Source organism: Apodemus sylvaticus, chromosome 11, assembly GCF_947179515.1.
Source record: "Apodemus sylvaticus chromosome 11, mApoSyl1.1, whole genome shotgun sequence".
Taxonomy (NCBI): domain Eukaryota; kingdom Metazoa; phylum Chordata; class Mammalia; order Rodentia; family Muridae; genus Apodemus; species Apodemus sylvaticus.
The window spans coordinates 15,119,761-15,147,756 of NC_067482.1; the positions used below are offsets into that span (position 1 = coordinate 15,119,761).

Below are 27,996 nucleotides of genomic sequence, written 5' to 3' on the forward strand. Positions count from 1 at the left end.
TATCTCAGAGCACCAGATCAGCAAAGGGGCTGGACTATGTTGGCCAGAGAAAGAACAGGGCTTAGCAGCAGGATCGCATCCTCAGTCAAGTCCAGAGGAAACCCTCAAGGGCAGAAGTCACATAAACAAACAAACAAGAAACAAACCAAAACAAGAAAACCTGCCGGGCTCCCCAACCTCCTACTCTGACAATCATGCAACAGAAGGCCAAAGTCACCAGGACAGGGCTCCTAGCACTTTGGAGAAACCATGCAGACCAAACATAAGAATCTACTGTGCCCCACCCTTTGCATGAACTTCTTCAAGGACACCCAGGACATGCTCCGCAGAGGGACACAGGTCAATCACAGAAAATCTCTCCAAATAAGCTTGCAGGAATATAATAGGATCTGGAATCTATTCCCTCCCACTGAGTACAAAGCCTGGACCTGAACAAAGCCCCTTTCCCACCCTTGGGTGTTTTGGCAAAAGCCTACATTGTGTCTAAGGCTGGAAATTTATCAGCCGCAGTAAAAATGAGTCATTATCTTTATCTTTGACCTGAGGCACTTTTAACTCTTCCATTAAGAATTATAGTGCTGAGTAACTTATCAAGCTCAGTGGTAGCCCCTAGGCTCCATAATTCCCTGGGCCTCAGTGCCATCCAGCTCAATGTCTCTTTTACCTTGGACCCAATTTACACTGAAATTCTTTCTTTCCAGTATGGATTTCTCCTTGCTTTTCCCAAGAGACATCCTTAGCTCTTTGGAGAAACCTGTTTTCTCTTGACCAACGGGATAAGAACCTTCACTGGGTTTCATTCATGAAAACTAGGACAAGAGACTGTGCTGCCTATTTACCACTGAGCTACAATTATTGGTATTTGGTTGGGTGAGACAGAATCACATTATGTCGGCTAGGTTAGAGTCAGTTTGGAGCCATCCTTCTTCAGTCTCCTGAAGCTTTCACCACCTTCCTGGATCAGCTCTCATGCTGTTCTGTACTTGAGAACTGTCTTGCTTCATTTGCGTATTGGTGTACCAGCAGCAGAGCATGCGTGTAGATGGGGGAGGACTCAAAACTGCAGTGGTTTCTCTCCTTCCACCCGAGGGCCCCATTACTGAACTCAGCACTTACTTGGGCGGCAAGTGCTATTGCTCTTTGGGCCATCTCACTGGACCTTAAGCTCTCTGGAGGATTTTCTTTTAGAATTGTGTTTTGGGTAATTTTTGCTTTGCTTGATTGCTTGTCTGGTTTTGGGTTGTTTGGTTGTTGGGTTATTTGGTTGGTTTTTGAAAGGGATGGTCCGTTTAACATGTCTCCTTCTTCCTGAACTCAGTCTGAACAACATGCTGACCTTGACCTTAGTCCTTCACCTGCTACTACCTCCCTAATGCTAGTTTTAAGGATTGTACCTGCGCCATCTAGTAAACTACACTTTGTTTATGTGTTTCTTTGTTTTGTTGTTTTGGGGCAGGGTTTCATTGTTTAAGAGCCCTAGATGTCCCATAAGCTACTCTGTGGTCCAGTTTGGCCTCAACATCAAAGGTGCCCCTGCCTCTCTTGAGATTTAGGTCTGTGCTACCCTGCTCAGCTCTGGTTTAATTATAAGACAGATCCTCACTCCATAGGCTTTACTGGTTTTTGAATAATTTATTTAGATGAGGGTAGCCTTGAACTCACTGACCCAGTCAACCTTGGACTCCTGAGGGGATGGATTAAAGGTGTGTGCCACAAAACCCAAGATAGAGCTGTTGTTTTAAGATAATTGATTTTATGGGTAGTGGTGCTTGTGTACAAATAGGAATGGATAACCCTCACAGGCCTGTTGCCCTAGCAGGTCAGAATGGGGTTTCAGATTGCCTGGAACTGTAATCACAGATCATTTCTAGCCACCACATAGATGATAGGAATAGAAGATTGACAGGTGCTCACACGTTCTAAAGCAACCCTTCAGCCCACGTCCCACTCTAGATTACATCTCCTTGAGGAAGGCTTTTTGGCTGATCCTAGTTGACTTACTCTCTGCTTCCTTGGGAGCCAAGGGCACCATCTCCCTCACACCCTCCTTTTTCTGTTTGCTTTCATCCATTTAGGAAGCAGGCTTTGTAGAGATCACACAATACTACGGCTTACAATTTCGATGAACATTACCATGAACTGAGCATCCTATCTCAGGGATGTCCCAGCATCCTTGCTGCATGCCCCATCTTGTCTGCTGCAAAGAGAGTTGTAGGGAGAATTCCTGTATGTGGGGTAGCTCCCGACCATCTGAGTACATGCAGAACCCTGGCTAGTATAGTAATGGGGTCAAGCTATGCTCCGGCACCACCTCTAGAGTGGTTGACGCTAAAATTTATTGACCGAGCATCCACTTCATTCCTTGAGCTTCAATGTATATTCCTGTCTCTGACATAGCAATCTGTTCCAAATCCAGTGAAAAAGAATATCTTCCAATTATGTCGTGTCTCTCATCAAAAACTGATTAAACCCTTACCTGATGCAAAGTCTGGTCACATGAATAAAATCAAACAAGAAATAGTTATTCATAACAATAATCCTAGCCATAAGAAGGTTTCTGAGGCTGAAGGATTCCTAGAATTGGACCTCTAAAACAACCTTGGATTCAGAGCATGACATGGTCACTGGTACAACTTGAAAACTGAATAGATCTTATGCAAATGAAGGAATAAATGTACCCACATTGTGTTGTATGGTGTATTAACAAATGGAATGTTTTTTATTTATCCAAGAAACTTTTGGGTGTGTTTGTGTGTGTAAATGACAATGAGTGGGAAATATGTTAACACAAGTCCTTCTGATTCAATGAGTGAAATGATTACAACTTTGATCTATAATTTAAAGGGTGGAGATTAGACCAGGAAATCCAATTCCGGTTTGGGTTTGAAGGGTGTGGCTACAATATGGAGGGGCAAGCAGAGATGTATATAAAGGCTTCCATGGAGCCACATATCACAGTCAGAGGCTTGCATCTTGGAAAACTCCCTGATTCGGCTGGGATTTGGCAACATATCTGCATTGCTCAACTGGTATGTAAACCATTTTTTTTTTCTCCTTGGGTCATGCAGTTTGATATAGAGAAATTCAGACTCCTTAAGAGGAACATGTTGAGGATCTTGGGTTTCATTGCAAATGAAATTTTAGCCTCATCACCAATAATATCCCATGATAGCTTGTGTATATATTCCATTACTTTGCCTGATATAACTGTTTGAGACAAGGATTCTGTATGTTGTTCCAACTCTCTTAGAGCTGGCCATGTGCCTCCAGGTAAGCTCCAAATCAGACAATCTGATTAAAATGCTCCCTCATGTTTCCCCTTCACTGTAATGGTCTTTATTTTTTTGTGAGACCCTGGATTACACTGTAGACCTGTAAGCCAGGTATCTTTGATATCCTTCCACATCATATAGCTGAAATGACACATGTGATTTACTCATGTGTCTTGCCCTAGCTTTTCCATTGCCTCTTTTACACACACGTTTGCTCTGTGGACATATTCTACTTCCCAGACACAGGTAAGATTCAATATTGTAGAAATGCACTCAAGTCATTCTGTTTTCTGGGAATTAATCTTGATCCATAACTCATGGATTTACATTGGTATGTTTTTTTCCTCGGTTTCTTTTTGTTTGCATAGGTTTGAGATATTTTATTTTGTTTTTGAGAAAGGGTCCTACATAAATTATTTTGATCTGACAATTATGTGAATATTTGCTTGATATAAAGACTTCCACATTATCATTGTGGGAGCCTCTCTTTCCACTACCAGTTTAGGTTAAACAGGCAAATTGATTTCTCTGTTACTGTTAGAGCATTATCTCAGAAGCTTAGTGGTTGATTTAATGTTGAGGAAGTTGTATTAAGTTTGTCTTGAACGTGTATTCCTTTCTGACTTCTTGGCAGGAGTCTTTTGACTCGAGACTTTAGAAGATGAGTATTCAGACCGCAGCCACACTCAAGAAGCTGGCAATTCAGTCTCTGGTGAGAGATGAGGCTTTGGCCATATCCTCTCTGGAGGATCTCCCCTCTGTACTCTTCCCAGCACTGTTCAAGGAGGCTTTCAGTGGCAGACAAACCAAGCTCATAAAGGCAATGTTGGCAGCCTGGCCTTTCCCCTGTCTCCCTGTGGGGGCATTGATGAAGACGCCTAAACTGGAAATGTTGCAAGCTGTGCTAGATGGAATAGACATGCGACTGACTAAAGGGTTTCACCCCAGGTGAGCAAAGGTCAAGTATTATATAAGAGACCATGTGGGGTACACAGTAGAGATTGTGGGGTCATTGCGAATGGCTTCTGATGGGATCACCAGACAGTGATTCAGGAACCTTATAGCTATTGTGTGCTTGGACTAAGGACAGTTATCAGTGGATTAGGGCTTTGATCCAAGCAGCCTCACAGTAGAATGTGCCTATCTATCCCTGCCATTCCTAAAACCATTAATAATGGGACTAGGGAGAAATAATGAGTAACTTAGAGGAAGGAAAGTGGTCAGGGCCACACATGCAGCTCAGAGAAAATTGTGCAGCATGCATGTGTGCACATTGCACTGTTGTTTAAAAAATATACAGCTTGGCAGGCTGAGGGGTATTTCACTATAGAGTCACTTAGTGAACCCTTACTGAGGGTCATCGCGGCTGCTGATACTTGACATGTGTTCACCCTCAGCAGGGGAAAACTTCAGGTTCTGGACCTGAGGAATGTGCACCATGCCTTTTGGAACATATGGGCTGGTACAGAGGACGATAGCTGTTCTTCAGAGCCCTTGGATGAGAAGCCAGTAGTGAAGGTCCTTCCCAGATATGCAGTGAGGAGGCAGCTGAAGGTGGTAGCTGAGTTGTGCCTCAGGCCACGCCTTGATGAAGCACAAGCAGCCTTCTTGAAGTGGGCCCAGCAGAGAAAGGACTCCCTACATTTGTGTTGTGCAAAGATGAAGATCTGGGCTATGCCCATGGACTTTATCAGCAAGATCTTGAATATATTTCATCCAGAGCATATTGAGGAATTGGAACTGAACACTCAGTGGAATTTGTACAAGGTGGCCGAATTTGCTTCCTGCTTTGGGCAGATGAGAAATCTTTGCAAACTCTTCCTGGCACCCCTCTACAAGAACATCTTCAAGATTGCCAATAGGACAGGAGACAGAGAAGAGCAGTATATCCAGGAGTTCATATCTGTCTTCTCCAAATTCAATTGTCTCCAGCATCTCTCCATGAGTGGTGTCCATTTCCTCAAAGACCACATGAATCAGGTCCTCAGGTGAACAAGGATGGAGGACTGGGTCAGCTAGCAGAGCAAATTTTCCTCTTCCATTTTAAAGATTAGTGGTCCAGGATGCCTGTCTGTCAGTCACTGGGAACAAACATTTAGGCGCTCCTTAGAATATGTAAGTAATGTGTAGTGATTCCAATTCTTAAATGAGCATGCCTGAAGCAGAGGACAAAAGGGAGATAAGGAGTAGGTCAGATATGGTCAGGAGGGCTTGAAATTCTTCTTGGAATCATAGGCAAACAATCCATCAAAAAGGGGACAGGAAGAGTTGAATGTACTTAGATCTTGAGGGACTCAGCAGCAATGTGAGAAGGTGAGCTGTCTGCTTAGATCTGTGGGCACAGCCTTCCCTCTCCCCCTACTTCTCCGTGAGTGAAATGCTTGACCCTCAGTAGGGCTGAGTGCATGAGACAAGAGGGAGTGTGGGCATCTACATGATAGCATGAGTGACTGTGGAGAGGTCAGGGTGCAATGCAGCATTGACTGTGGCCACAGGTCATGTCCTTAGATCCTGTCAGGACTCTCCTGGCATGAAACTTCCTCCTTGTTATCCTGGGTTTTATAGGGTATAATGGTTTTCTGCTTGAGACTATGGCCAGCAGATCAAGTGTGGGTTTGACTTCACTAAGCTGATTCCAAAAGGAAGCATCTCAGATAATATCTTTGATCATTTGCTCACACTCAGCTTGGGGTCCCTGTTCCCTTCTAAGACATTGAAAAGCCCACACCATGCTCTCCATCACCATTTGCCAGAACTAACCCTCTGGTCCCCTTCATCTCTAGGCACCTGATGACGCCACTGAGCTCCCTTTCTGTCACTCACTACCAACTTTCACAGTCAGACTTGGATTCCTTCTCCCACTGCCAGAGTGTCTTTCAGCTAAAACATCTGGAAATGAGAGGTGTGGTTCTAACAGATTTGGATCTGATGCCTATGAAATGTCTCCTCCAAAAAGTGGCAGATACTCTAGAAACTCTGGATTTTCAGGGATGTAGGGTGAAGGACTCCCAGCTCATTGCCCTCCTACCTGCCCTCACACATTGCTCTCAGCTCACCAAGATCAACTTCTACAACAATTGCTTCTCCATGCCCATCCTGAAGGACATTTTGGAGCACACAGTCAACTGGAGCAAGATGAATGTGGAACAATACCCTGCCCCTCTGGAGTGTTATGATAGGTTGGCTCATGTCTCCAGAGTAAGATTTGCCCAACTTTGTCTGCAGCTCCTGGAAACTCTCAAGGCAATAAGGCAGCCCAAGAACATCTCCTTTGCTACAGATAATTGTCCTAAATGTGGTGAGCGCTGTGTCTATGGCCAAGGTGCGAGATTTTGTTTTTGCTGGCACTGAGCATGGATACAGGACTTCCTGATGTAAATAACGGGCAGGACTGGGACACATCTCTCATGCATGGTGGTCAGAGACTGTGACTTCAGACACTTTATACATGCTTGGAAACAAAAGACTGTACAAGAACTGAGATCCTGGAAGCTGAGCTTGGCATGGGAAACAATCTGTTGGACTGTGTGAACAGAGGACCTGTGGAGTCAGGATGACAACTTGGCTGTTTTGAGTGACTTCTGCCAGGACAGATTAAGAGATGCTTTGTAATGGACTTGCCAACTTTTGTTCTGAACTGTAATGTCAAGTCAATAAACAGAACCACGGTTCTTTTTTTAGATGTCATTCCTGGTGTGTAACTAGCATAAAGTCTCTACCTTTAAACATTCTGCAACAAAAACCCTCTGGAGAGAGTCAAAATGAACACATGGATGCCAGACATGTAATGATTCAAAATCCTGGGTACATGGATAATGTTATAAGCTAAGGTGATTCACATATGGATCTCTAGGTTAGCATGTGCTAAAGAAGAATTCATAAGAACAACCTACATGTCTCTCACACTTCTTTTTTATTCCTTCCCATCCCTCCTCTCCCTGCCTGCTATTCAACTTCACAGGCCTTGTTGCTTTGAACCTTTGAGCTTGCTCCATGCTTGCCCACAGCAAACTCCTTTCATGCTCTACAGACAGACAACCAATCAAAGAAGCCAAACCCCACGTATTAAAGGAGGTGACTCCTGTTTTAATAGTACATTTTGCTAGAAAAGAGGGCCAAAGTTTGGTTTCAGCACTTTTATCAACAGATGCCTCCAGCTGGAACTCAAGCTTCAGGTGGTAGGTCCATCTCTTCAGATATCTGTGGATCCTGGCTTTTACACATTATGCACAATACATATGCATATACACCAAAATGAAAAAGTCTTAAAAAGCCCTCCATTTCACAAATATTTCACAAAATGAACTTATTTATTAAACTGAAGTTGCTTGAGTTGTGTGTGTCTCCAATGATTTTCCCCTACAGCACACTGTGAAGACAATATGTGAAGTTTCAGGTGTATTAATTCAGCTTAGTTGTTGAGCAGCAGCCTAGCTAGTGTTGGGCTCCAGTGGTTCAATCTCCTTGAGCCCTTATGAGACTAGGTTGGTTGATTCTGTAGGTTTTCTTCTGGTGTCCGTGAACTCTCTGACTCCTTCAATATTCCCTCTAGTCTTCCACAAGATTCCCTGAACTTTGTCTAATATTTGTCTGTGGGCCTCTGCATCTGTTTTTGTCGGTGGCTCGGTGAAACGTCTCAAAAGATAGTTATTCTAGGATTCTATATAGAGAATATCATTAATAATGTCAGGGCTCTTGAACTCATTGTAAAAGGTGACACTTCCTGAACAGAACACCCATAGATCAGGCACTAAGACCAATACTTTTCAAGTGTGACCTCAAGAAAGTAGAAATCCTCAGTAAGGCAAATACAGCATCAGTAGGTCAAAGCAGTACCCTAAATAATGGCAAAAATATCTTCACCAGCTGTACATTCGACAGAGGGTTGATATCAAACAATGTAAATACCTCAAGAAATTAGACATCAAAAACCCAATACTCCATTTAAAATAAAAATGGAGTACAGAATTCAACAAAGAATTTTCAACAGGAAAGCTCTAATTGCCAGGATATACTTAAGGAAATATCCAACATTCCTACGAAAATGCAAATTGTAAGGAGTCTGAGATTCCTTCCTATACACATGAGCATGGCTAGGATAAAAACGGAAATGAGCACACATGCAGGTGAGGATTTGGAGCAAGGGAGACAATCTTGCATTTCTGGTGAGTGTGTAAATTTGCACACCATATTTGGAAATCAAGCTGGGTGATTATCACAAATAATTCTACTTCAAGGCCCAGTTATACAATTCCTGGCCATAAACTCAAAACTTGTTCTGCCATAGCACAAGGACACTTGCTCAACTTCATTCATAGCACCTTTATTCATAATAACCAGAAACTGTTAGCACACCACCTGTCTCTCACTGAAGAGTGGATAAGGAAAATCATGTACATTTCTGTCATAGAATACTAATCATATATTAAAAATAAGGATTATAATGCAATTTTCAGGCAAATAGATAGAACTCGAAAATATCCATTCTTAGTGAGGTCATTGTGACCCAGAAGAATGTGCATGCTATGTACTCACTAATACATGGATATTACCCATAGACTACAGGAAAAGCATGCTACAATCCAAACACTCAAAGAAACTAAGTAAGATTAGGGCCCTAGGTAAGATGATTGAATCTCACTAGGTAAGGTAAATAGAATGTATATTACTAGCAGTTGATCAGAGGGAACTGTATGGGTGCTGGTATGGGACACAAAGAGAGGTATGGAAATCAAGTGTGTTGGGAGGAGCCGCCTCCACTGTGCTGGGAGAGAGAAATACAATCCATTTGGGGGCATCTCAGGTACAAGACAGACACACAGGATGGGGCAGGCTCCTGGGAGTAAATGGGAGTGACCTTGGCTGGAAACTCAGGAGCTGGGGATAGGGAGACTGAAAGTGGCCACTTCCTGTAGTCAGGCAGGATTTCCAGTGGGGGGAAGGTAACACCAACCCACCAACAAAACCTTCCATCTAAAATTTTCCCTGCCTACAATATGTGCAGGTATAAACCTGGAGCTGAGTTTGAAAGAATAGCCAACTATAGACTGGAGAAACATGAGGATTAACCCATGTCAGAAAGCCAAACTCTGACACTCTTGATGATAATTGGTTGTGCTTAAGAACAGAATCCCAGCATAACTGTCATACAAGAATCTTCATCCAGCATCTGGTGGCACCAGAAGGATATGCACAGCAAAACATTAGGCAGAATTCAGAGAGAGTTGGGGAAAAGTCTAAAGGAGGATTGAGGGAGTCAGATGGTGTCAATTTACCACAAGGAGATCAAGAGAAGCAAGTTTCTTGGACTCATTGGGGTTTATCAGAGACTGAACCACTCACCATCAAAGAGCATGCAAGGTCTAGACCTAGGCTCCCTGGACATATGGAGCAGATGCGAATCTTGGGCTTATTGCATGTCTCATAAAAACCAGACAGCAGGGTTTCTCTTATTCAACTTCATGGCCTTCCATGGGAAACTTTTCCCCTAGCTGGGTTTCCTTGTCTGGCCCCAGTGGGCACGGATGTATTTAGAGCTGATGTAAATTGGTGTGCCAGGGCATTGTGGAATCTGCTAGGGGTAGGGCATGTGTGCCTCTTCTTCTCTGGGGAGAATGGGAGCAGGAAATGAGGGGGAAAGGGTCACAGGGTAGGTATGGGAAGAAAGCAACTTCAGGATGTGATCAGGTGGTAAAGCGAATACACAAATGAATTAATGAAAACCCAAAGAAATGATAGATAGGGAGCTAGATATGTTTCACAGTTAAATGTTGCCTACTGCAAACTAAATAGAAACACATTCTATCTGAAAGATGGTAGCAACATGTTTTCTTAAGCCTCATATTTACACTAAAAATCATTAAATATGCTAATTTTGATATACAGTAAAGTAATGAGGATTGTGAAGCTTTGTGGCTACTGTTAGTATATACTTATACCTGATAATTAACATATGTAAATTATTCAAACAATGTTGTTTCAGTCAGACTTCATGCTACATATATAAATAGCTAAGTTTATATTTATTTTATTTTACTCTCTGCCCACTGCACATTTATTTCTTTTTCCTCTCTTTTCTTTTCTTTTTTTAAAATTAGATGTATTCTTTATTTACATTTCTTTTTGGGGGAGGGCTTTGGATTTGTTTTTTTCAAGACAGGGTTTCCTTGTAGAGCCATGGCTGTCCTGGAATGCACTCTGAAGACCAGGCTCGCCAAGAACTCAGAAATCTGCCTGCCTCTGCCTCCCAGGTCCTGGGATTAAAGAGTGCTCCATCATTGTCTGGCCTTTATTTAAATTTCAAATGTTTTCTCCTTGCCTGGATCACCCCCTCCCAAAAGTCCAATTAGACCTCTTCCCTCCCCCTCTTCCCCAATCGAACCCCTCCTTTATCCTTGTCCTGATATTCCCCTACACTGCTGTATTGAGCCTTTCCAGGACCAGGGCCTTCTCCTTCATTCTCCTTGGGTTACAACACATTTTATGAAAAAATTATTTTCAGTAAAGGAAAAGCAATGGAAAGGGGATGGAGATATTACTGAGCATTTTAGAGTACTGGATTCTCTAACGAATACATCAGGTTCATTTGCCTGCTTATATGTTGCAGCTTCTGTGTCCTGTATCCCCAGTGCTCTTAACTGCTGAACCATACATTCAGTAAATATGAGGTAAACATGATCAAGGATCAGTTTGGCACATAGTCTACAGATAAGCCAACAAGACAGGAGCTAGACAGGTAAAAGGCTCTTACCACACAAGGATGCAGAGGTATGGACTCTTTACTTTGCATGTAGCCTAGGTTATAGATGGAAACTCTTTCATCTAGGCAGCCATAAAATTAGTGCTGGGGTTCAATACAGGAAAGGATCTCAGTATCCAAATGTGAGAAATAATATAGTACAGTCCTAGAAACTTGAAGGTTGTGAGTTGTATCACTCTTGATTATGAGAGCACCTGCAACATGGAGAAGGCCAGTGACTCCTTAAGGTGAGCCCCAGTCTTAAGGACAGTTTCTTCACAACCTTAGAACTGGCAAGCCTGCCCCTGAGATTACTCACTAGGCACTTCTGGAAGAAAGTTACCAGATATTCACAGGTTGAGGATCAAGCCTAATTGTTGCCAGTGTCCTGTGATAGCCAAATTTCTGAAGAAAATGTTGGGAGAAGCCGTTTGCAGAAGTTCCACTGGATTCCAAGCCTGTAGTCTGTGGCTTCTGCCTGTTAAATCCAATTGACAATCAAGGAAGTTAATGGTAGCTCACAGCTTTGGGCAGCAAACAGGTGTTCTGAGTCACACAATGTTCCTTCCAAGTTCCTACAGGTGTAGCTCAGGGGTGACAACAGAAAGGAATTGTGTGTGCAAGGAAGATGTGAGTGGCTAAATTCTAAGGTCACAACTGTGAAGCAGCTGCTACACATTCATTGGTGGTAGAGGGCAGCAAGCTACCAGAATAATATCTCAGAGCACCAGATCAGCAAAGGGGCTGGAGTATGTTGGCCAGAGAAAGAACAGGGCTTAGCAGCAGGATCACATCCTCAGTCAAGTCCAGAGGAAACCCTCAAGGGCAGAAGTCACATAAACAAACAAACAAGAACCAAACTAAACAAGAAAACCTGCCAGGCTCCCCAACCTCCTACTATGACAATCATGCAACAGAAGGCCAAAGTCACCAGGACAGGGCTCCTAGCACTTTGGAGAAACCATGCAGACCAAACATAAGAATCTACTGTGCCCCACCCTTTGCATGAACTTCTTCAAGGACACCCAGGACATGCTCCGCAGAGGGACACAGGTCAATCACAGAAAATCTCTCCAAATAAGCTTGCAGGAATATAATAGGATCTGGAATCTATTCCCTCCCACTGAGTACAAAGCCTGGACCTGAACAAAGCCCCTTTCCCACCCTTGGGTGTTTTGGCAAAAGCCTACATTGTGTCTAAGGCTGGAAATTTATCAGCCGCAGTAAAAATGAGTCATTATCTTTATCTTTGACCAGAGGTACTTTTAACTCTTCCATTAAGAACTATAGTGCTGAGTAACTTATCAAGCTCAGTGGTAGCCCCTAGGCTCCATAATTCCCTGGGCATCAGTGCCATCCAGCTCAATGTCTCTTTTACCTTGGACCCAATTTACACTGAAATTCTTTCTTTCCAGTATGGATTTCTCCTTGCTTTTCCCAAGAGACATCCTTAGCTCTTTGGAGAAACCTGTTTTCTCTTGACCAACGGGATAAGAACCTTCACTGGGTTTCATTCATGAAAACTAGGACAAGAGACTGAGCTGCCTATTTACCACTGAGCTACAATTATTGGTATTTGGTTGGGTGAGACAGAATCACATTATGTCCGCTAGGTTAGAGTCAGTTTGGAGCCATCCTTCTTCAGTCTCCTGAAGCATTCACCACCTTCATGGATCAGCTCTCATGCTGTTCTGTACTTGAGAACTGTCTTGCTTCATTTGTGTATTTGTGTACCAGCAGCAGAGCATGCGTGTAGATGGGGGAGGACTCAAAACTGCCGTGGTTTCTCTCCTTCCACCCGAGGGCCCCATTACTGAACTCAGCACTTACTTGGGCGGCAAGTGCTATTGCTCTTTGGGCCATCTCACTGGACCTTAAGGTCTCTGGAGGATTTTCTTTTAGAATTGTGTTTTGGATAATTTTTGCTTTGCTTGATTGCTTTTCTGATTTTGGGTTGTTTGGTTGTTTGGTTATTTGGTTGGTTTTTGAAAGGGATGGTTTGTTTAACATGTCTCCTTCTTCCTGAACTCAGTCTGAACAACATGCTGACCTTGACCTTAGTCCTTCACCTGCTACTACCTCCCTAATGCTAGTTTTAAGGATTGTACCTGCGCCATCTAGTAAACTACACTTTGTTTATGTGTTTTTTGTTTTGTTGTTTTGGGGGCAGTGTATCATTGTTTAAGAGCCCTAGATGTCCCATAAGCTACTCTGTGGTCCAGTTTGGCCTCAACATCAAAGGTGCCCCTGCCTCTCTTGAGATTTAGGTCTGTGCTACCCTGCTCAGCTCTGGTTTAATTATAAGACAGATCCTCACTCCATAGGCTTTACTGGTTTTTGAATTATTTATTTAGATGAGGGTAGCCTTGAACTCACTGACCCAGTCAACCTTGGACTCCTGAGGGGATGGATTAAAGGTGTGTGCCACAAAACCCAAGATAGAGCTGCTGTTTTAAGATGATTGATTTTATGGGTAGTGGTGCTTGTGTACAAATAGGAATGGATAACCCTCACAGGCCTGTTGCCTTAGCAGGTCAGAATGGGGTTTCAGATTGCCTGGAACTGTAATCACAGATCATTTCTAGCCACCACATAGATGATAGGAATAGAAGATTGACAGGTGCTCACACGTTCTAAAGCAACCCTTCAGCCCACGTCCCACTCTAGATTACATCTCCTTGAGGAAGGCTTTTTGGCTGATCCTAGTTGACTTACTCTCTGCTTCCTTGGGAGCCAAGGGCACCATCTCCCTCACACCCTCCTTTTTCTGTTTGCTTTCGTCCATTTAGGAAGCAGGCTTTGTAGAGATCACACAATACTACGGCTTACAATTTCGATGAACATGACCATGAACTGAGCATCCTATCTCAGGGATGTCCCAGCATCCTTGCTGCATGCCCCATCTTGTCTGCTGCAAAGAGAGTTGTAGGGAGAATTCCTGTATGTGGGGTAGCTCCCGACCATCTGAGTACATGCAGAACCCTGGCTAGTATAGTAATGGGGTCAAGCTATGCTCCGGCACCACCTCTAGAGTGGTTGACGCTAAAATTTATTGACCGAGCATCCACTTCATTCCTTGAGCTTCAATGTATATTCCTGTCTCTGACATAGCAATCTGTTCCAAATCCAGTGAAAAAGAATATCTTCCAATTATGTCGTGTCTCTCATCAAAAACTGATTAAACCCTTACCTGATGCAAAGTCTGGTCACATGAATAAAATCAAACAAGAAATAGTTATTCATAACAATAATCCTAGCCATAAGAAGGTTTCTGAGGCTGAAGGATTCCTAGAATTGGACCTCTAAAACAACCTTGGATTCAGAGCATGACATGGTCACTGGTACAACTTGAAAACTGAATAGATCTTATGCAAATGAAGGAATAAATGTACCCACATGGTGTTGTATGGTGTATTAACAAATGGAATGTTTTTTATTTATCCAAGAAACTTTTGGGTGTGTTTGTGTGTGTGAATGACGATGAGTGGGAAATTTGTTATCACACGTCCTTCTGATTCAATGAGTGAAATGATTACAACTTTGATCTATAATTTAAAGGGTGGAGATTAGACCAGGAAATCCAATTCAGGTTTGGGTTTGAAGGGTGTGGCTACAATAGGGAGGGGCAAGCAGAGATGTATATAAAGGCTTCCATGGAGCCACATATCACAGTCAGAGGCTTGCATCTTGGAAAACTCCCTGATTCGGCTGGGATTTGGCAACATATCTGCATTGCTCAACTGGTATGTAAACCATTTTTTTTTCTCCTTGGGTCATGCGGTTTGATATAGAGAAATTCAGACTCCTTAAGAGGAACATGTTGAGGATTTTGGGTTTCATTGCAAATGAAATTTTAGCCTCATCACCAATAATATCCCATGATAGCTTGTGTATATATTCCATTACTTTGCCTGATATAACTGTTTGAGACAAGGATTCTATATGTTGTTCCAACTCTCTTAGAGCTGGCCATGTGCCTCCAGGTAAGCTCCAAATCAGACAATCTGATTAAAATGCTCCCTCATGTTTCCCCTTCACTGTAATGGTCTTTATTTTTTTGTGAGACCCTGGATTACACTGTAGAACTGTAAGCCAGGTATCTTTGATATCCTTCCACATCATATAACTGTAATGACACATGTGATTTACTCATGTGTCTTGCCTTAGCTTTTCCATTGCCTCTTTTACACACACGTTTGCTCTGTGGACATATTCTACTTCCCAGACACAGGTAAGATTCAATATTGTAGAAATGCACTCAAGTCATTCTGTTTTCTGGGAATTAATCTTGATCCATAACTCATGGATTTACATTGGTATGTTTTTTTCCTCGGTTTCTTTTTGTTTGCATAGGTTTGAGATATTTTATTTTGTTTTTGAGAAAGGGTCCTACATAAAATATTTTGATCTGACAATTATGTGAATATTTGCTTGATATAAAGACTTCCACATTATCATTGTGGGAGCCTCTCTTTCCACTACCAGTTTAGGTTAAACAGGCAAATTGATTTCTCTGTTACTGTTAGAGCATTAGCTCAGAAGCTTAGTGGTTGATATAATGTTGAGGAAGTTGTATTAAGTTTGTCTTGAACGTGTATTCCTTTCTGACTTCTTGGCAGGAGTCTTTTGACTCGAGACTTTAGAAGATAAGTATTCAGACCGCAGCCACACTCAAGAAGCTGGCAATTCAGTCTCTGGTGAGAGATGAGGCTTTGGCCATATCCTCTCTGGAGGATCTCCCCTCTGTACTCTTCCCAGCACTGTTCAAGGAGGCTTTCAGTGGCAGACAAACCAAGCTCATAAAGGCAATGTTGGCAGCCTGGCCTTTCCCCTGTCTCCCTGTGGGGGCATTGATGAAGACGCCTAAACTGGAAATGTTGCAAGCTGTGCTACATAGAATAGACATGCGACTGACTAAAGGGTTTCACCCCAGGTGAGCAAAGGTCAAGTATTATATAAGAGACCATGTGGGGTACACAGTAGAGATTGTGGGGTCATTGCGAATGGCTTCTGATGGGATCACCAGACAGTGATTCAGGAACCTTATAGCTATTGTCTGCTTGGACTAATGACAGTTATCAGTGGATTAGGGCTTTGATCCAAGCAGCCTCACAGTAGAATGTGCCTATCTATCCCTGCCATTCCTAAAACCATTAATAATGGGACTAGGGAGAAATAATGAGTAACTTAGAGGAAGGAAAGTGGTCAGGGCCACACATGCAGCTCAGAGAAAATTGTGCAACATGCATGTGTGCACATTGCACTGTTGTTTAAAAAATATACAGCTTGGCAGGCTGAGGGGTATTTCACTATAGAGTCACTTAGTGAACCCTTACTGAGGGTCATCGCGGCTGCTGATACTTGACATGTGTTCACCCTCAGCAGGGGAAAACTTCAGGTTCTGGACCTGAGGAATGTGCACCATGCCTTTTGGAACATATGGGCTGGTACAGAGGACGATAGCTGTTCTTCAGAGCCCTTGGATGAGAAGCCAGTAGTAAAGGTCCTTCCCAGATATGCAGTGAGGAGGCAGCTGAAGGTGGTAGCTGAGTTGTGCCTCAGGCCACGCCTTGATGAACCACAAGCAGCCTTCTTGAAGTGGGCCCAGCAGAGAAAGGACTCCCTACATTTGTGTTGTGCAAAGATGAAGATCTGGGCTATGCCCATGGACTTTATCAGCAAGATCTTGAATATATTTCACCCAGAGCATATTGAGGAATTGAAACTGAACACTCAGTGGAATTTGTACAAGCTGGCCGAATTTGCTTCCTGCTTTGGGCAGATGAGAAATCTTTGCAAACTCTTCCTGGCACCCCTCTACAAGAACGTCTTCAAGATTGCCAATAGGACAGGAGACAGAGAAGAGCAGTATATCCAGGAGTTCATATCTGTCTTCTCCAAATTCAATTGTCTCCAGCATCTCTCCATGAATCAGGTCCTCAGGTGAGCAAGGATGGAGGACTGGGTCAGCTAGCAGAGCAAATTTTCCTCTTCCATTTTAAAGATTAGTGGTCCAGGATGCCTGTCTGTCAGTCACTGGGAACAAACATTTAGGCGCTCCTTAGAATATGTAAGTAATGTGTAGTGATTCCATGTCTTAAATGAGCATGCCTGAAGCACAGGACAAAAGGGAGATAAGGAGTAGGTCAGATATGGTCAGGAGGGCTTGAAATTCTTCTTGGAATCATAGGCAAACAATCCATCAAAAAGGGGACAGGAAGAGTTGAATGTACTTAGATCTTGAGGGACTCAGCAGCAATGTGAGATGGTGAGCTGTCTGCTTAGATCTGTGGGCACAGCCTTCCCTCTCCCCCTACTTCTCCGTGAGTGAAATGCTTGACCCTCAGTAGGGCTGAGTGCATGAGACAAGAGGGAGTGTGGGCATCTACATGATAGCATGAGTGACTGTGGAGAGGTCAGGGTGCAATGCAGCATTGACTGAGGCCACAGGTCATGTCCTTAGATCCTGTCAGGACTCTCCTGGCATGAAACTTCCTCCTTGTTATCCTGGGTTTTATAGGGTATAGTGGTTTTCTGCTTGAGACTATGGCCAGCAGATCAAGTGTGGGTTTGACTTCACTAAGCTGATTCCAAAAGGAAGCATCTCAGATAATATCTTTGATCATTTGCTCACACTCAGCTTGGGGTCCCTGTTCCCTTCTAAGACATTGAAAAACCCACCCCATGCTCTCCATCACCATTTGCCAGAACTAACCCTCTGGTCCCCTTCATCTCTAGGCACCTGATGACGCCACTGAGCTCCCTTTCTGTCACTCACTACCAACTTTCACAGTCAGACTTGGATTCCTTCTCCCACTGCCAGAGTGTCTTTCAGCTAAAACATCTGGAAATGAGAGGTGTGGTTCTAACAGATTTGGATCTGATGCCTATGAAATGTCTCCTCCAAAAGGTGGCAGATACTCTAGAAACTATGGATTTTCAGGGATGTAGGGTGAAGGACTCCCAGCTCATTGCCCTCCTACCTGCCCTCACACATTGCTCTCAGCTCACCAAGATCAACTTCTACAACAATTGCTTCTCCATGCCCATCCTGAAGGACCTTTTGGAGCACACAGTCAACTGGAGCAAGATGAATGTGGAACAATACCCTGTCCCTCTGGAGTGCTATGATAGGTTGGCTCATGTCTACAGAGTAAGATTTGCCCAACTTTGTCTGCAGCTCCTGGAAACTCTCAGGGCAATAAGGCAGCCCAAGAACATCTCCTTTGCTACAGATAATTGTCCTAAATGTGGTGAGCGCTGTGTCTATGGCCAAGGTGCGAGATTTTGTTTTTGCTGGCACTGAGCATGGATACAGGACTTCCTGATGTGAATAACGGGCAGGACTGGGACACATCTCTCATGCATGGTGGTCAGAGACTGTGACTTCAGACACTTTATACATGCATGGAAACAAAAGACTGTACAAGAACTGAGATCCTGGAAGCTGAGCTTGGCATGGGAAACAATCTGTTGGACTGTGTGAAGAGAGGACTTGTGGAGTCAGGATGACAACTTGGCTGTTTTGAGTGACTTCTGCCAGGACAGATTAAGAGATGCTTTGTAATGGACTTGCCAACTTTTGTTCTGAACTGTAATGTCAAGTCAATAAACAGAACCAGGGTTCTTATTTTAGATTTCATTCCTGGTGTGTAACTAGCATAAAGTCTCTACCTTTAATCATTCTGCAACAAATACCCTCTGGAGAGAGTCAAAATGAACACATGGATGCCAGACATGTAATGATTCAAAATCCTGGGTACATGGATAATGTTATAAGCTAAGGTGATTCACATATGGATCTCTAGGTTAGCATGTGCTAAAGAAGAATTCATAAGAACAACCTACATGTCTCTCACACTTCTTTTTTATTCCTTCCCATCCCTCCTCTCCCTGCCTGCTATTCAACTTCACAGGCCTTGTTGCTTTGAACCTTTGAGCTTGCTCCATGCTTGCCCACAGCAAACTCCTTTCATGCTCTACAGACAGACAACCAATCAAAGAAGCCAAACCCCACGTATTAAAGGAGGTGACTCCTGTTTTAATAGTACATTTTGCTAGAAAAGAGGGCCAAAGTTTGGTTTCAGCACTTTTATCATCAGATGCCTCCAGCTGGAACTCAAGCATCAGGTCGTAGGTCCATCTCTTCAGATATCTGTGGATCCTGGCTTTTATACATTATGCACAATACATATGCATATACACCAAAATGAAAAAGTCTTAAAAAGCCCTCCATTTCACAAATATTTCACAAAATGAACTAATTTATTAAACTGAAGTTGCTTGAGTTGTGTGTGTCTCCATTGATCTTCCCCTACAGCACACTGTGAAGACAATATGTGAAGTTTCAGGTGTATTAATTGAGCTTAGTTGTTGAGCAGCAGCCTAGCTAGTGTTGGGCTCCAGTGGTTCAATCTCCTTGAGCCCTTATGAGACTAGGTTGGTTGATTCTGTAGGTTTTCTTCTGGTGTCCGTGAACTCTCTGACTCCTTCAATATTCCCTCTAGTCTTCCACAAGATTCCCTGAACTTTGTCTAATATTTGTCTGTGGGTCTCTGCATCTGTTTTTGTCGGTGGCTGGGTGAAACGTCTCAAAAGATAGTTATTCTAGGATTCTATTTAGAGAATATCATTAATAATGTCAGGGCTCTTGAACTCATTGTAAAAGGTGACACTTCCTGAACAGAACACCCATAGATCAGGCACTAAGACCAATACTTTTCAAGTGTGACCTCAAGAAAGTAGAAATCCTCAGTAAGGCAAATACAGCATCAGTAGGTCAAAGCAGTACCCTAAATAATGGCAAAAATATCTTCACCAGCTGTACATTCGACAGAGGGTTGATATCAAACAATGTAAATACCTCAAGAAATTAGACATCAAAAACCCAATACTCCATTTAAAATAAAAATGGAGTACAGAATTCAACAAAGAATTTTCAACAGCAAAGCTCTAATTGCCAGGATATACTTAAGGAAATATCCAACATTCCTACGAAAATGCAAATTGTAAGGAGTCTGAGATTCCTTCCTATACACATGAGCATGGCTAGGATAAAAACGGAAATGAGCGCACATGCAGGTGAGGATTTGGAGCAAGGGAGACAATCTTGCATTTCTGGTGAGTGTGTAAATTTGCACACCATATTTGGAAATCAAGCTGGGTGATTATCACAAATAATTCTACTTCAAGGCCCAGTTATACAATTCCTGGCCATAAACTCAAAACTTGTTCTGCCATAGCACAAGGACACTTGCTCAACTTCATTCACAGCACCTTTATTCATTTTTTTTCTTTTTTTTCTTTTTTTTTCTCTTTTTTTATTGTTATTTTTTATTCGATATAATTTATTTACATTTCAAATGATTTCCACTTTTCTAGCCCCCCCCCACTCCCCGAAAGTCCCGTAAGCCCCCTTCTCTTCCCCTGTCCTCCCTCCCACCCCTTCCCACTTCCCCGTTCTGGTTTTGCCAAATACTGTTTCACTGAGTCTTTCCAGAACCAGGGACCACTCCTGCTTTCTTCTTGTATCTCGTTTGATGTGTGGATTATGTTTTGGGTATTCCAGTTTTCTAGGTTAATAACCACTTATTAGTGAGTACATACCATGATTCACCTTTTGAGTCTGGGTTACCTCACTTAGTATGATGTTCTCTAGCTCCATCCATTTGCCTAAGAATTTCATGAATTCATTGTTTCTAATGGCTGAATAGTACTCCATTGTGTAGATATACCACATTTTTTGCATCCAGTCTTCTGTTGAGGGATACCTGGGTTCTTTCCAGCATCTGGCATTTATAAATAGGGCTGCTATGAACATAGTAGAGCATGTATCCTTATTACATGGTGTGGAATCCTCTGGGTATATGCCCAGGAGTGGTATAGCAGGATCTTCTGGAAGTGAGGTGCCCAGTTTTCGGAGGAACCGCCAGACTGCTTTCCAGAGTGGTTGTACCAATTTGCAACCCCACCAGCAGTGGAGGAGTGTTCCTCTTTCTCCGCACCCTCTCCAACACCTGCTGTCTCCTGAATTTTTAATCTTAGCCATTCTGACTGGTGTAAGATGAAATCTTAGGGTTGTTTTGATTTGCATTTCCCTAATGACTAATGAAGTTGAGCATTTTTTAAGATGCTTCTCCGCCATCCGAAGTTCTTCAGGTGAGAATTCTTTGTTTAACTCTGTACCCCATTTTTCAATAGGGTTGTTCGGTTTTCTGGAGTCTAACTTCTTGAGTTCTTTATATATATTGGATATTAGCCCTCTATCTGATGTAGGATTGGTGAAGATCTTTTCCCAATTTGTTGGTTGCCGATCTGTCCTCTTGATGGTGTCCTTTGCCTTACAGAAACTCTGTAACCTTATGAGGTCCAATTTGTCAATTCTTGATCTTAGAGCATACGCTATTGGTGTTCTGTTCTGAAACTTTCTCCCTGTACCGATGTCCTCAAGGGTTTTCCCCAGTTTCTTTTCTATTAGCTTCAGAGTGTCTGGCTTTATGTGGAGGTCCTTGATCCATTTGGATTTGAGCTTAGTACAAGGAGACAAGGATGGATCAATTCGCATTCTTCTGCATGCTGACCTCCAGTTGAACCAGCACCATTTGTTGAAAAGGCTATCTTTTTTCCATTGGATGTTTTCAGCCTCTTTGTCGAGGATCAAGTGGCCATAGGTGTGTGGGTTCATTTCTGGATCTTCAATCCTGTTCCATTGATCCTCCTGCCTGTCACTGTACCAATACCATGCAGTTTTTAACACTATTGCTCTGTAGTATTGCTTGAGGTCAGGGATACTGATTCCCCCAGATTTTCTTTTGTTGCTGAGAATAGTTTTAGCTATCCTGGGTTTTTTGTTGTTCCAGATGAATTTGATAATTGCTCTTTCTAACTCTGTGAAGAATTGAGTTGGGATTTTGATGGGTATTGCATTGAATCTGTATAGTGCTTTAGGCAAAATGGCCATTTTAACTACATTGATTCTACCGATCCATGAGCATGGGAGGTTTTCCCATTTTTTGAGGTCTTCTTCCATTTCCTTCTTCAGAGTCTTGAAGTTCTTGTCATACAGATCTTTCACATGTTTGGTAAGAGTCACCCCAAGATACTTTATACTGTTTGTGGCTATTGTGAAGGGGGTCATTTCCCTAATTTCTTTCTCAGCCTGCTTAGCCTTTGAGTATAGGAAGGCCACTGATTTGCTTGAGTTGATTTTATAACCTGCCACTTTGCTGAAGTTGTTTATCAGCTGTAGGAGCTCTCTAGTGGAGTTTTTTGGGTCACTTAGGTAGACTATCATGTCGTCTGCAAATAATGATAGTTTGACTTCCTCCTTTCCAATTTGTATCCCTTTGACCTCCTTATGTTGTCGAATTGCCCGAGCTAGTACCTCAAGTACAATATTGAAAAGATAAGGAGAAAGGGGGCAGCCTTGTCTGGTCCCTGATTTCAGTGGGATTGCTTCAAGTTTCTCTCCATTTAGTTTGATGCTGGCTACCGGTTTGCTGTATATTGCTTTTACTATGTTTAGGTACGGGCCTTGAATTCCTGTTCTCTCCAAGACTTTAAGCATGAAAGGATGCTGAATTTTGTCAAATGCTTTTTCAGCATCTAATGAAATGACCATGTGGTTTTGTTCTTTGAGTTTGTTTATGTAGTGGATTATATTGATGGATTTCCGTATATTGAACCAACCCTGCATTCCCGGGATAAAGCCTACTTGATCATGGTGGATGATCGTTTTGATGTGTTCTTGGATTCGGTTGGCAAGAATTTTATTGAGTATTTTTGCATCGATGTTCATAAGGGAAATTGGTCTGAAGTTCTCTTTCTTTGTTGGATCTTTGTGTGGCTTTGGTATCAGCGTAATTGTGGCTTCGTAGAAGAAATTGGGTAGTGTTCCTTTTGTTTCTATTTTGTGGAATAGTTTGAAGAGTATTGGTGTTAACTCTTCTTTGAAGGTCTGGTAGAATTCTGCACTGAAACCATCTGGTCCTGTGCTTTTTTTGGTTGGAAGACTTTCTATGACTCCTTCTATTTCTTTAGGCTTTATGGGACTGTTCAGATGGTCTAGTTGGTCCTGATTTAATTTTGGTATTTGGTATCTGTCAAGGAAATTGTCTATTTCCTCCAGATTCTCCAGTTGTGTTGAGTACAGGCTCTTGTAGTAGGATCTGATGATTTTTTGGATTTCCTCAGTTTCCGTTGTTATATCGCCCTTTTCATTTCTAAGTTTGTTAATTTGGATACTTTCTCTGTGCCCTTTGGTCAGTCTGGCTAAGGGTTTATCTATCTTGTTGATTTTCTCAAAGAACCAGCTCCTGGTTTTGTTGATTTTTTGTATGGTTCTCTTTGTTTCTTCTTGATTGATTTCGGCCCTGAGTTTGATGATTTCCTGCCTTCTACTCCTCCTGGGTGAAATAGCTTCTTTTTGTTCTAGGGCTTTCAGGTGTGTCATTAAGTTGGTAATGTATGCTCTCTCCATTTTCTTTTTGGAGGCACTCAGGGCTATGAGTTTTCCTCTTAGCACTGCTTTCATTGTGTCCCATAGATTTGGGTATGTTGTGTTTTCATTTTCATTGTGTTCTAAAAAGTCTTTAATTTCTTTCTTTATTTCTTCCTTGACCAAGGTATCATTGAGCAGAGTATTGTTCAATTTCCACGTGTATGTGGGTTTTCTATTGTTTCTGTTGCTATTTAAGACCACTTTTATTCCATAGTGATCAGATAGGAGGCATGGGATTAGTTCGATCTTCTTATATTTGTTGAGGTCTGTCTTGTGACCAATTATATGGTCGATTTTGGAGAAGGTACCATGAGGTTCTGAAAAAAAGGTATATTCTTTTGTTTTAGGATAGAATGTTCTATATATATCAGTTATATCTAATTGGTCCAAAGCTTCAATTAGTTTCATTGTGTCCTTGTTTAGTTTCTGTTTTCCTGATCGGTCCATTGAGGAAAGTGCAGTGTTGAAGTCACCCACAATTATTGTGTTAGGTGCAATGTGTGCTTTGAGTTTTAATAAAGTTTCTTTTATGAAAGAGGGTGCCCTTGCATTTGGAGCATAGATGTTCAGGATTGAGAGTTCTTCTTGTTGTATTTTTCCTTTGACCAGCAAGAAGTGTCCCTCAGAGTCTCTTTTGATGACTTTGGGTTGAAAGTTAATTTTATCTGATATTAAAATGGCTACTCCAGCTTGTTTCCTGAGACCATTTGCTTGTAAAATTGTCTTCTAGCCTTTTACTCTAAGGTAGTGTTTGTCTTTGACCCTGAGGTGTGTTTCCTGTAAGCAGCAAAATGTAGGGTCCATTTTACGTATCCAGTCAGTTAGTCTGTGTCTTTTTATTGGGGCATTGAGTCCATTGATGTTAAGAGATATTAAGGAATAGTGATTGTTACTTCCTATCATTTTTGACGTTATTTTTTAAATTTGATTGCTTAACTTCTTTTGGGTTTGATGAAAGGTTACTATCTTGCTTTTTTCAGGGTGAAGTTTCCCTCCTTGTATTGGTGTTGTCCTCCTATTATCCTTTTTATGGCCCGGTTTGTGGATAGATATTGGGTAAACTTGGTTTTGTCGTGAAATATCTTAGTTTCTCCATCTATGGTGATTGAGAGTTTTGCTGGGTATAGTAGTTTTGGTTGGCATTTGTGTTCTCTTAGAGTCTGCATGAGATCTGCCCAGGACCTTCTAGCCTTCATAGTCTCAGGTGAAAAGTCTGCTGTGATTCTGATAGGTCTTCCTTTATATGTTACTTGGCCTTTTTCTCTTACTGCCTTTAATATTCTTTCTTTGTTTAGAACATTTGGTGTTTTGATTATTATGTGACGGGAAGTATTTCTGTTCTGGTCCAGTCTGTTTGGAGTTCTGTAGGCTTCTTGTATATTCATGGGCATCTCTCTCTTTAGGTTAGGGAAGTTTTCTTCCATAATTTTATTGAAGATATTTGCTGGCCCTTTAAGTTGTAAATCTTCACTCTCATCTATGCCTATAATCCTTAGGTTTGGTCTTCTCATTGTGTCCTGGATTTCCTGGATATTTTGGGTTACAAGCTTTTTGCATTTTGCATTTTCTTTAACTGTTGAGTCCATGGTTTCTATGGAATCTTCAGCATCTGAGATTCTTTCTTCTATTTCTTGTATTCTGTTGTTGATATTTGCATCTCTGTCCCCTGATTTCTTCCCAAGGCTTTCTATCTCCAAAGTTGTCTCCTTTTGAGATTTCTTAGTTGTTTCTACTTCTGATTTTAGATCCTGGATGGTTTTGCTTAGCTCCTTCACTTGCTTGTTTGTGCTTTCCTGTAATTCTTTAAGAGATTTTTGTGTTTTTTCTTTCATGACCTCAGCCTGTTGACCAAAGTTCTCCTGTATTTCTTTAAGAGATTTTTGTGTTTCGTCTTTCATGACCTCGACCTGTTGACCAAAGTTCTCCTGTATTTCTTTAAGTGTTTTTTGCATTTCCTCCTTGTTGGCTTTTGTATTCTCCTGGATTTCTTTCAATGATTTTTGTGTTTCCCTTGCAAGGGCTTCTAACTTTTGATCAATTTTCTCCTGAATTTCTTTAAGTATGTCCTTCATGTGTTCCTGTACCAGCATCATGACCAGTGATTTTAAATCCAAATCTTGTTTTACTGGTGTGATGGGGTATCCAGGACATGCTGGTAGAGGAGAATTGGGTTCAGATGTTGCCATATTGCCTTGATTTCTGTTAGTGACGTTCCTGCGTTTGCCTTTTGCCATCTAGCTCTCACTGGTGTTACTTGGTCTTGTCAGTGCTGGACTCACCAGTGCAAGCTGCCCCTTCCCCGTTGGCCTCTGGTGCACAGCTTACACCCTGCACTGCCTGTAGACAGGGTGCTGCTGTCCAGGCTGTTCAGATCCCAAAGCAGGCACCTGAAGGCTCCCGCTGGGGCCCGCAGGATTTATTGGAGCACACCGACTTCTCCCAGCTGGCCACCCGGAAGCCCCCGCTAGCCTCTTGAGGGACCTGGAGATGTGGTGCGGCCGCCCAGGCTGATCTGAAGCGGAGACAGTTGACCTGAGGGCTTCTGCCTGAGGCCTTGCCCCAGATTGTGTCTGTGGACCAGATGGAACCCGTGTGCACCCCCAGGGAGCTCCGAAGGTGTATGCTGCTGTGACCTCCCCTGTGTTCCTCTCACTCCGCTGGGCAGCCGATTTCCCCAACCGTGCTGGCGCACCCTAGGTTAGCCTTGTCGCCCAGGCCCTGAGTCCAGGCAAAAGCCTGGGAGGCCAAGGTCCAAGCAAAGTTCCCCTAGGGCTATGACTGTTAATTGGGTCTGCCAGGTGACCCGGATGGCAGGCGTGCGTGTCCACGCTCCCCGAAAGCACCGGGAGAGTCTGTTGTGCTAATAACCTACTGGGCGGGTTGACACACAGATGGCCCACCAAGCCGCCCAGTTCTTGGGGTCAGTCCTGTGCCTTTTGGAGCCTAGACCCCCGTTTTGTTAGCTTCAGGCTATGCTTGTTAGCGGTCTCTGCCCTCCCGAGCACTCTGGGTCCTGTAGGCAAAATGGAGGCACATGCGCCGGCCAGGGCAAAAAAAAAAACTCCTGGCTGGGTTGGCGCCCCGATGGCCACTCGAACAGCCCAGGGCCTGGGTGCAGGCCAACGCCCGTCAGGCTCAGACCCCTGCGTCGTTGGGCCTAGGATTATGTTTGTGTACCTCAGTCTGTCCGATCTCTGGAGCAGAGAATCAAGATGGAGGTGAGTCTCTCCTGACTGGCGGGAAGCCGAGTTCTGAAGTGGCTTCCCTGCAGCGAAAGGCTCTGCAGAACCGCAGCTGCTTGCCCCCTGGCTGGTCAGCGAAATCAGTGGTCGTGGGCGCAGGGCCTAACTGGACCCTGTGTCGCCTTGGTTCCACCGCTGATGGCCCTTCAGCTGGACCAGCTACTACTGCTGCTGCTGCCGCCGCCGCCGCCGCCGCCGCCGCCCCGCAGCCCTCCAGCACCTTTATTCATAATAACCAGAAACTGTTAGCACACCACCTGTCTCTCACTGAAGAGTGGATAAGGAAAATCATGTACATTTCTGTCATAGAATACTAATCATATATTAAAAATAAGGATTATAATGCAATTTTCAGGCAAATAGATAGAACTCGAAAATATCCATTCTTAGTGAGGTCATTGTGACCCAGAAGAATGTGCATGCTATGTACTCACTAATACATGGACATTACCCATAGACTACAGGAAAAGCATGCTACAATCCAAACACTCAAAGAAACTAAGTAAGATTAGTGCCCTAGGTAAGATGATTGAATCTCACTAGGTAAGGTAAATAGAATGTATATTACTAGCAGTTGATCAGAGGGAACTGTATGGGTGCTGGTATGGGACACAAAGAGAGGTATGGAAATCAAGTGTGTTGGGAGGAGCCGCCTCCACTGTGCTGGGAGAGAGAAATACAATCCATTTGGGGGCATCTCAGGTACAAGACAGACACACAGGATGGGGCAGGCTCCTGGGAGTATATGGGAGTGACCTTGGCTGGAAACTCGGGAGCTGGGGATAGGGAGACTGAAAGTGGCCACTTCCTGTAGTCAGGCAGGATTTCCAGTGGGGGGAAGGTAACACCAACCCACCAACAAAACCTTCCATCTGAAATTTTCCCTGCCTACAATATGTGCAGGTATAAACCTGGAGCTGAGTTTGAAAGAATAGCCAACTATAGACTGGAGAAACATGAGGATTAACCCATGTCAGAAAGCCAAACTCTGACACTCTTAATGATACTTGGTTGTGCTTAAGAACAGAATCCTAGCATAACTGTCATACAAGAATCTTCAACCAGCATCTGGTGGCACCAGAAGGATATGCACAGCAAAACATTAGGCAGAATTCAGATAGAGTTGGGGAAAAGTCAAAAGGAGGATTGAGGGAGTCAGATGGTGTCAATTTACCACAAGGAGATCAAGAGAAGCAAGTTTCCTGGACTCATTGGGGTTTATCAGAGACTGAACCACCCACCATC

The 27,996-nt window shown here is 43.0% G+C and overlaps 2 protein-coding genes across 2 annotated transcripts in view; both read left to right on the forward strand.

The window, feature by feature from the left end:
• The first annotated feature begins 3,933 nt into the window (after positions 1-3,933).
• On the forward strand, positions 3,934-6,623 carry LOC127696302 (PRAME family member 8-like). The gene is made up of 3 exons (XM_052198871.1): positions 3,934-4,220; positions 4,670-5,260; positions 6,056-6,623. Exons 1-3 carry the CDS (start codon positions 3,934-3,936, stop codon positions 6,621-6,623), a joined length of 1,446 nt encoding a protein of 481 aa, XP_052054831.1.
• A 4,609-nt stretch (positions 6,624-11,232) lies between these two features.
• LOC127696303 (PRAME family member 22-like) overlaps positions 11,233-27,996 on the forward strand; it is a 28,959-nt gene continuing 12,195 nt past the window's right edge. The window contains exons 1-4 of the mRNA XM_052198872.1: positions 11,233-11,258; positions 15,178-15,241; positions 15,654-15,943; positions 16,393-16,531. Of these exons, the coding sequence (XP_052054832.1) occupies positions 11,233-11,258; positions 15,178-15,241; positions 15,654-15,943; positions 16,393-16,531 (519 nt within the window). The remainder of the gene's footprint in view (positions 11,259-15,177; positions 15,242-15,653; positions 15,944-16,392; positions 16,532-27,996) is intronic.

Coding starts and splice junctions, on each gene's coding strand:
- LOC127696302 (XM_052198871.1), top strand. CDS start 3,934: ATGAGTATTCAGACCGCAGCCACACTCAAGAAGCTGGCAATTCAGTCT. Junction 4,221..4,669: donor ACTAAAGGGTTTCACCCCAG/GTGAGCAAAGGT, acceptor GTTCACCCTCAG/CAGGGGAAAACTTCAGGTTC. Junction 5,261..6,055: donor CACATGAATCAGGTCCTCAG/GTGAACAAGGAT, acceptor CTTCATCTCTAG/GCACCTGATGACGCCACTGA.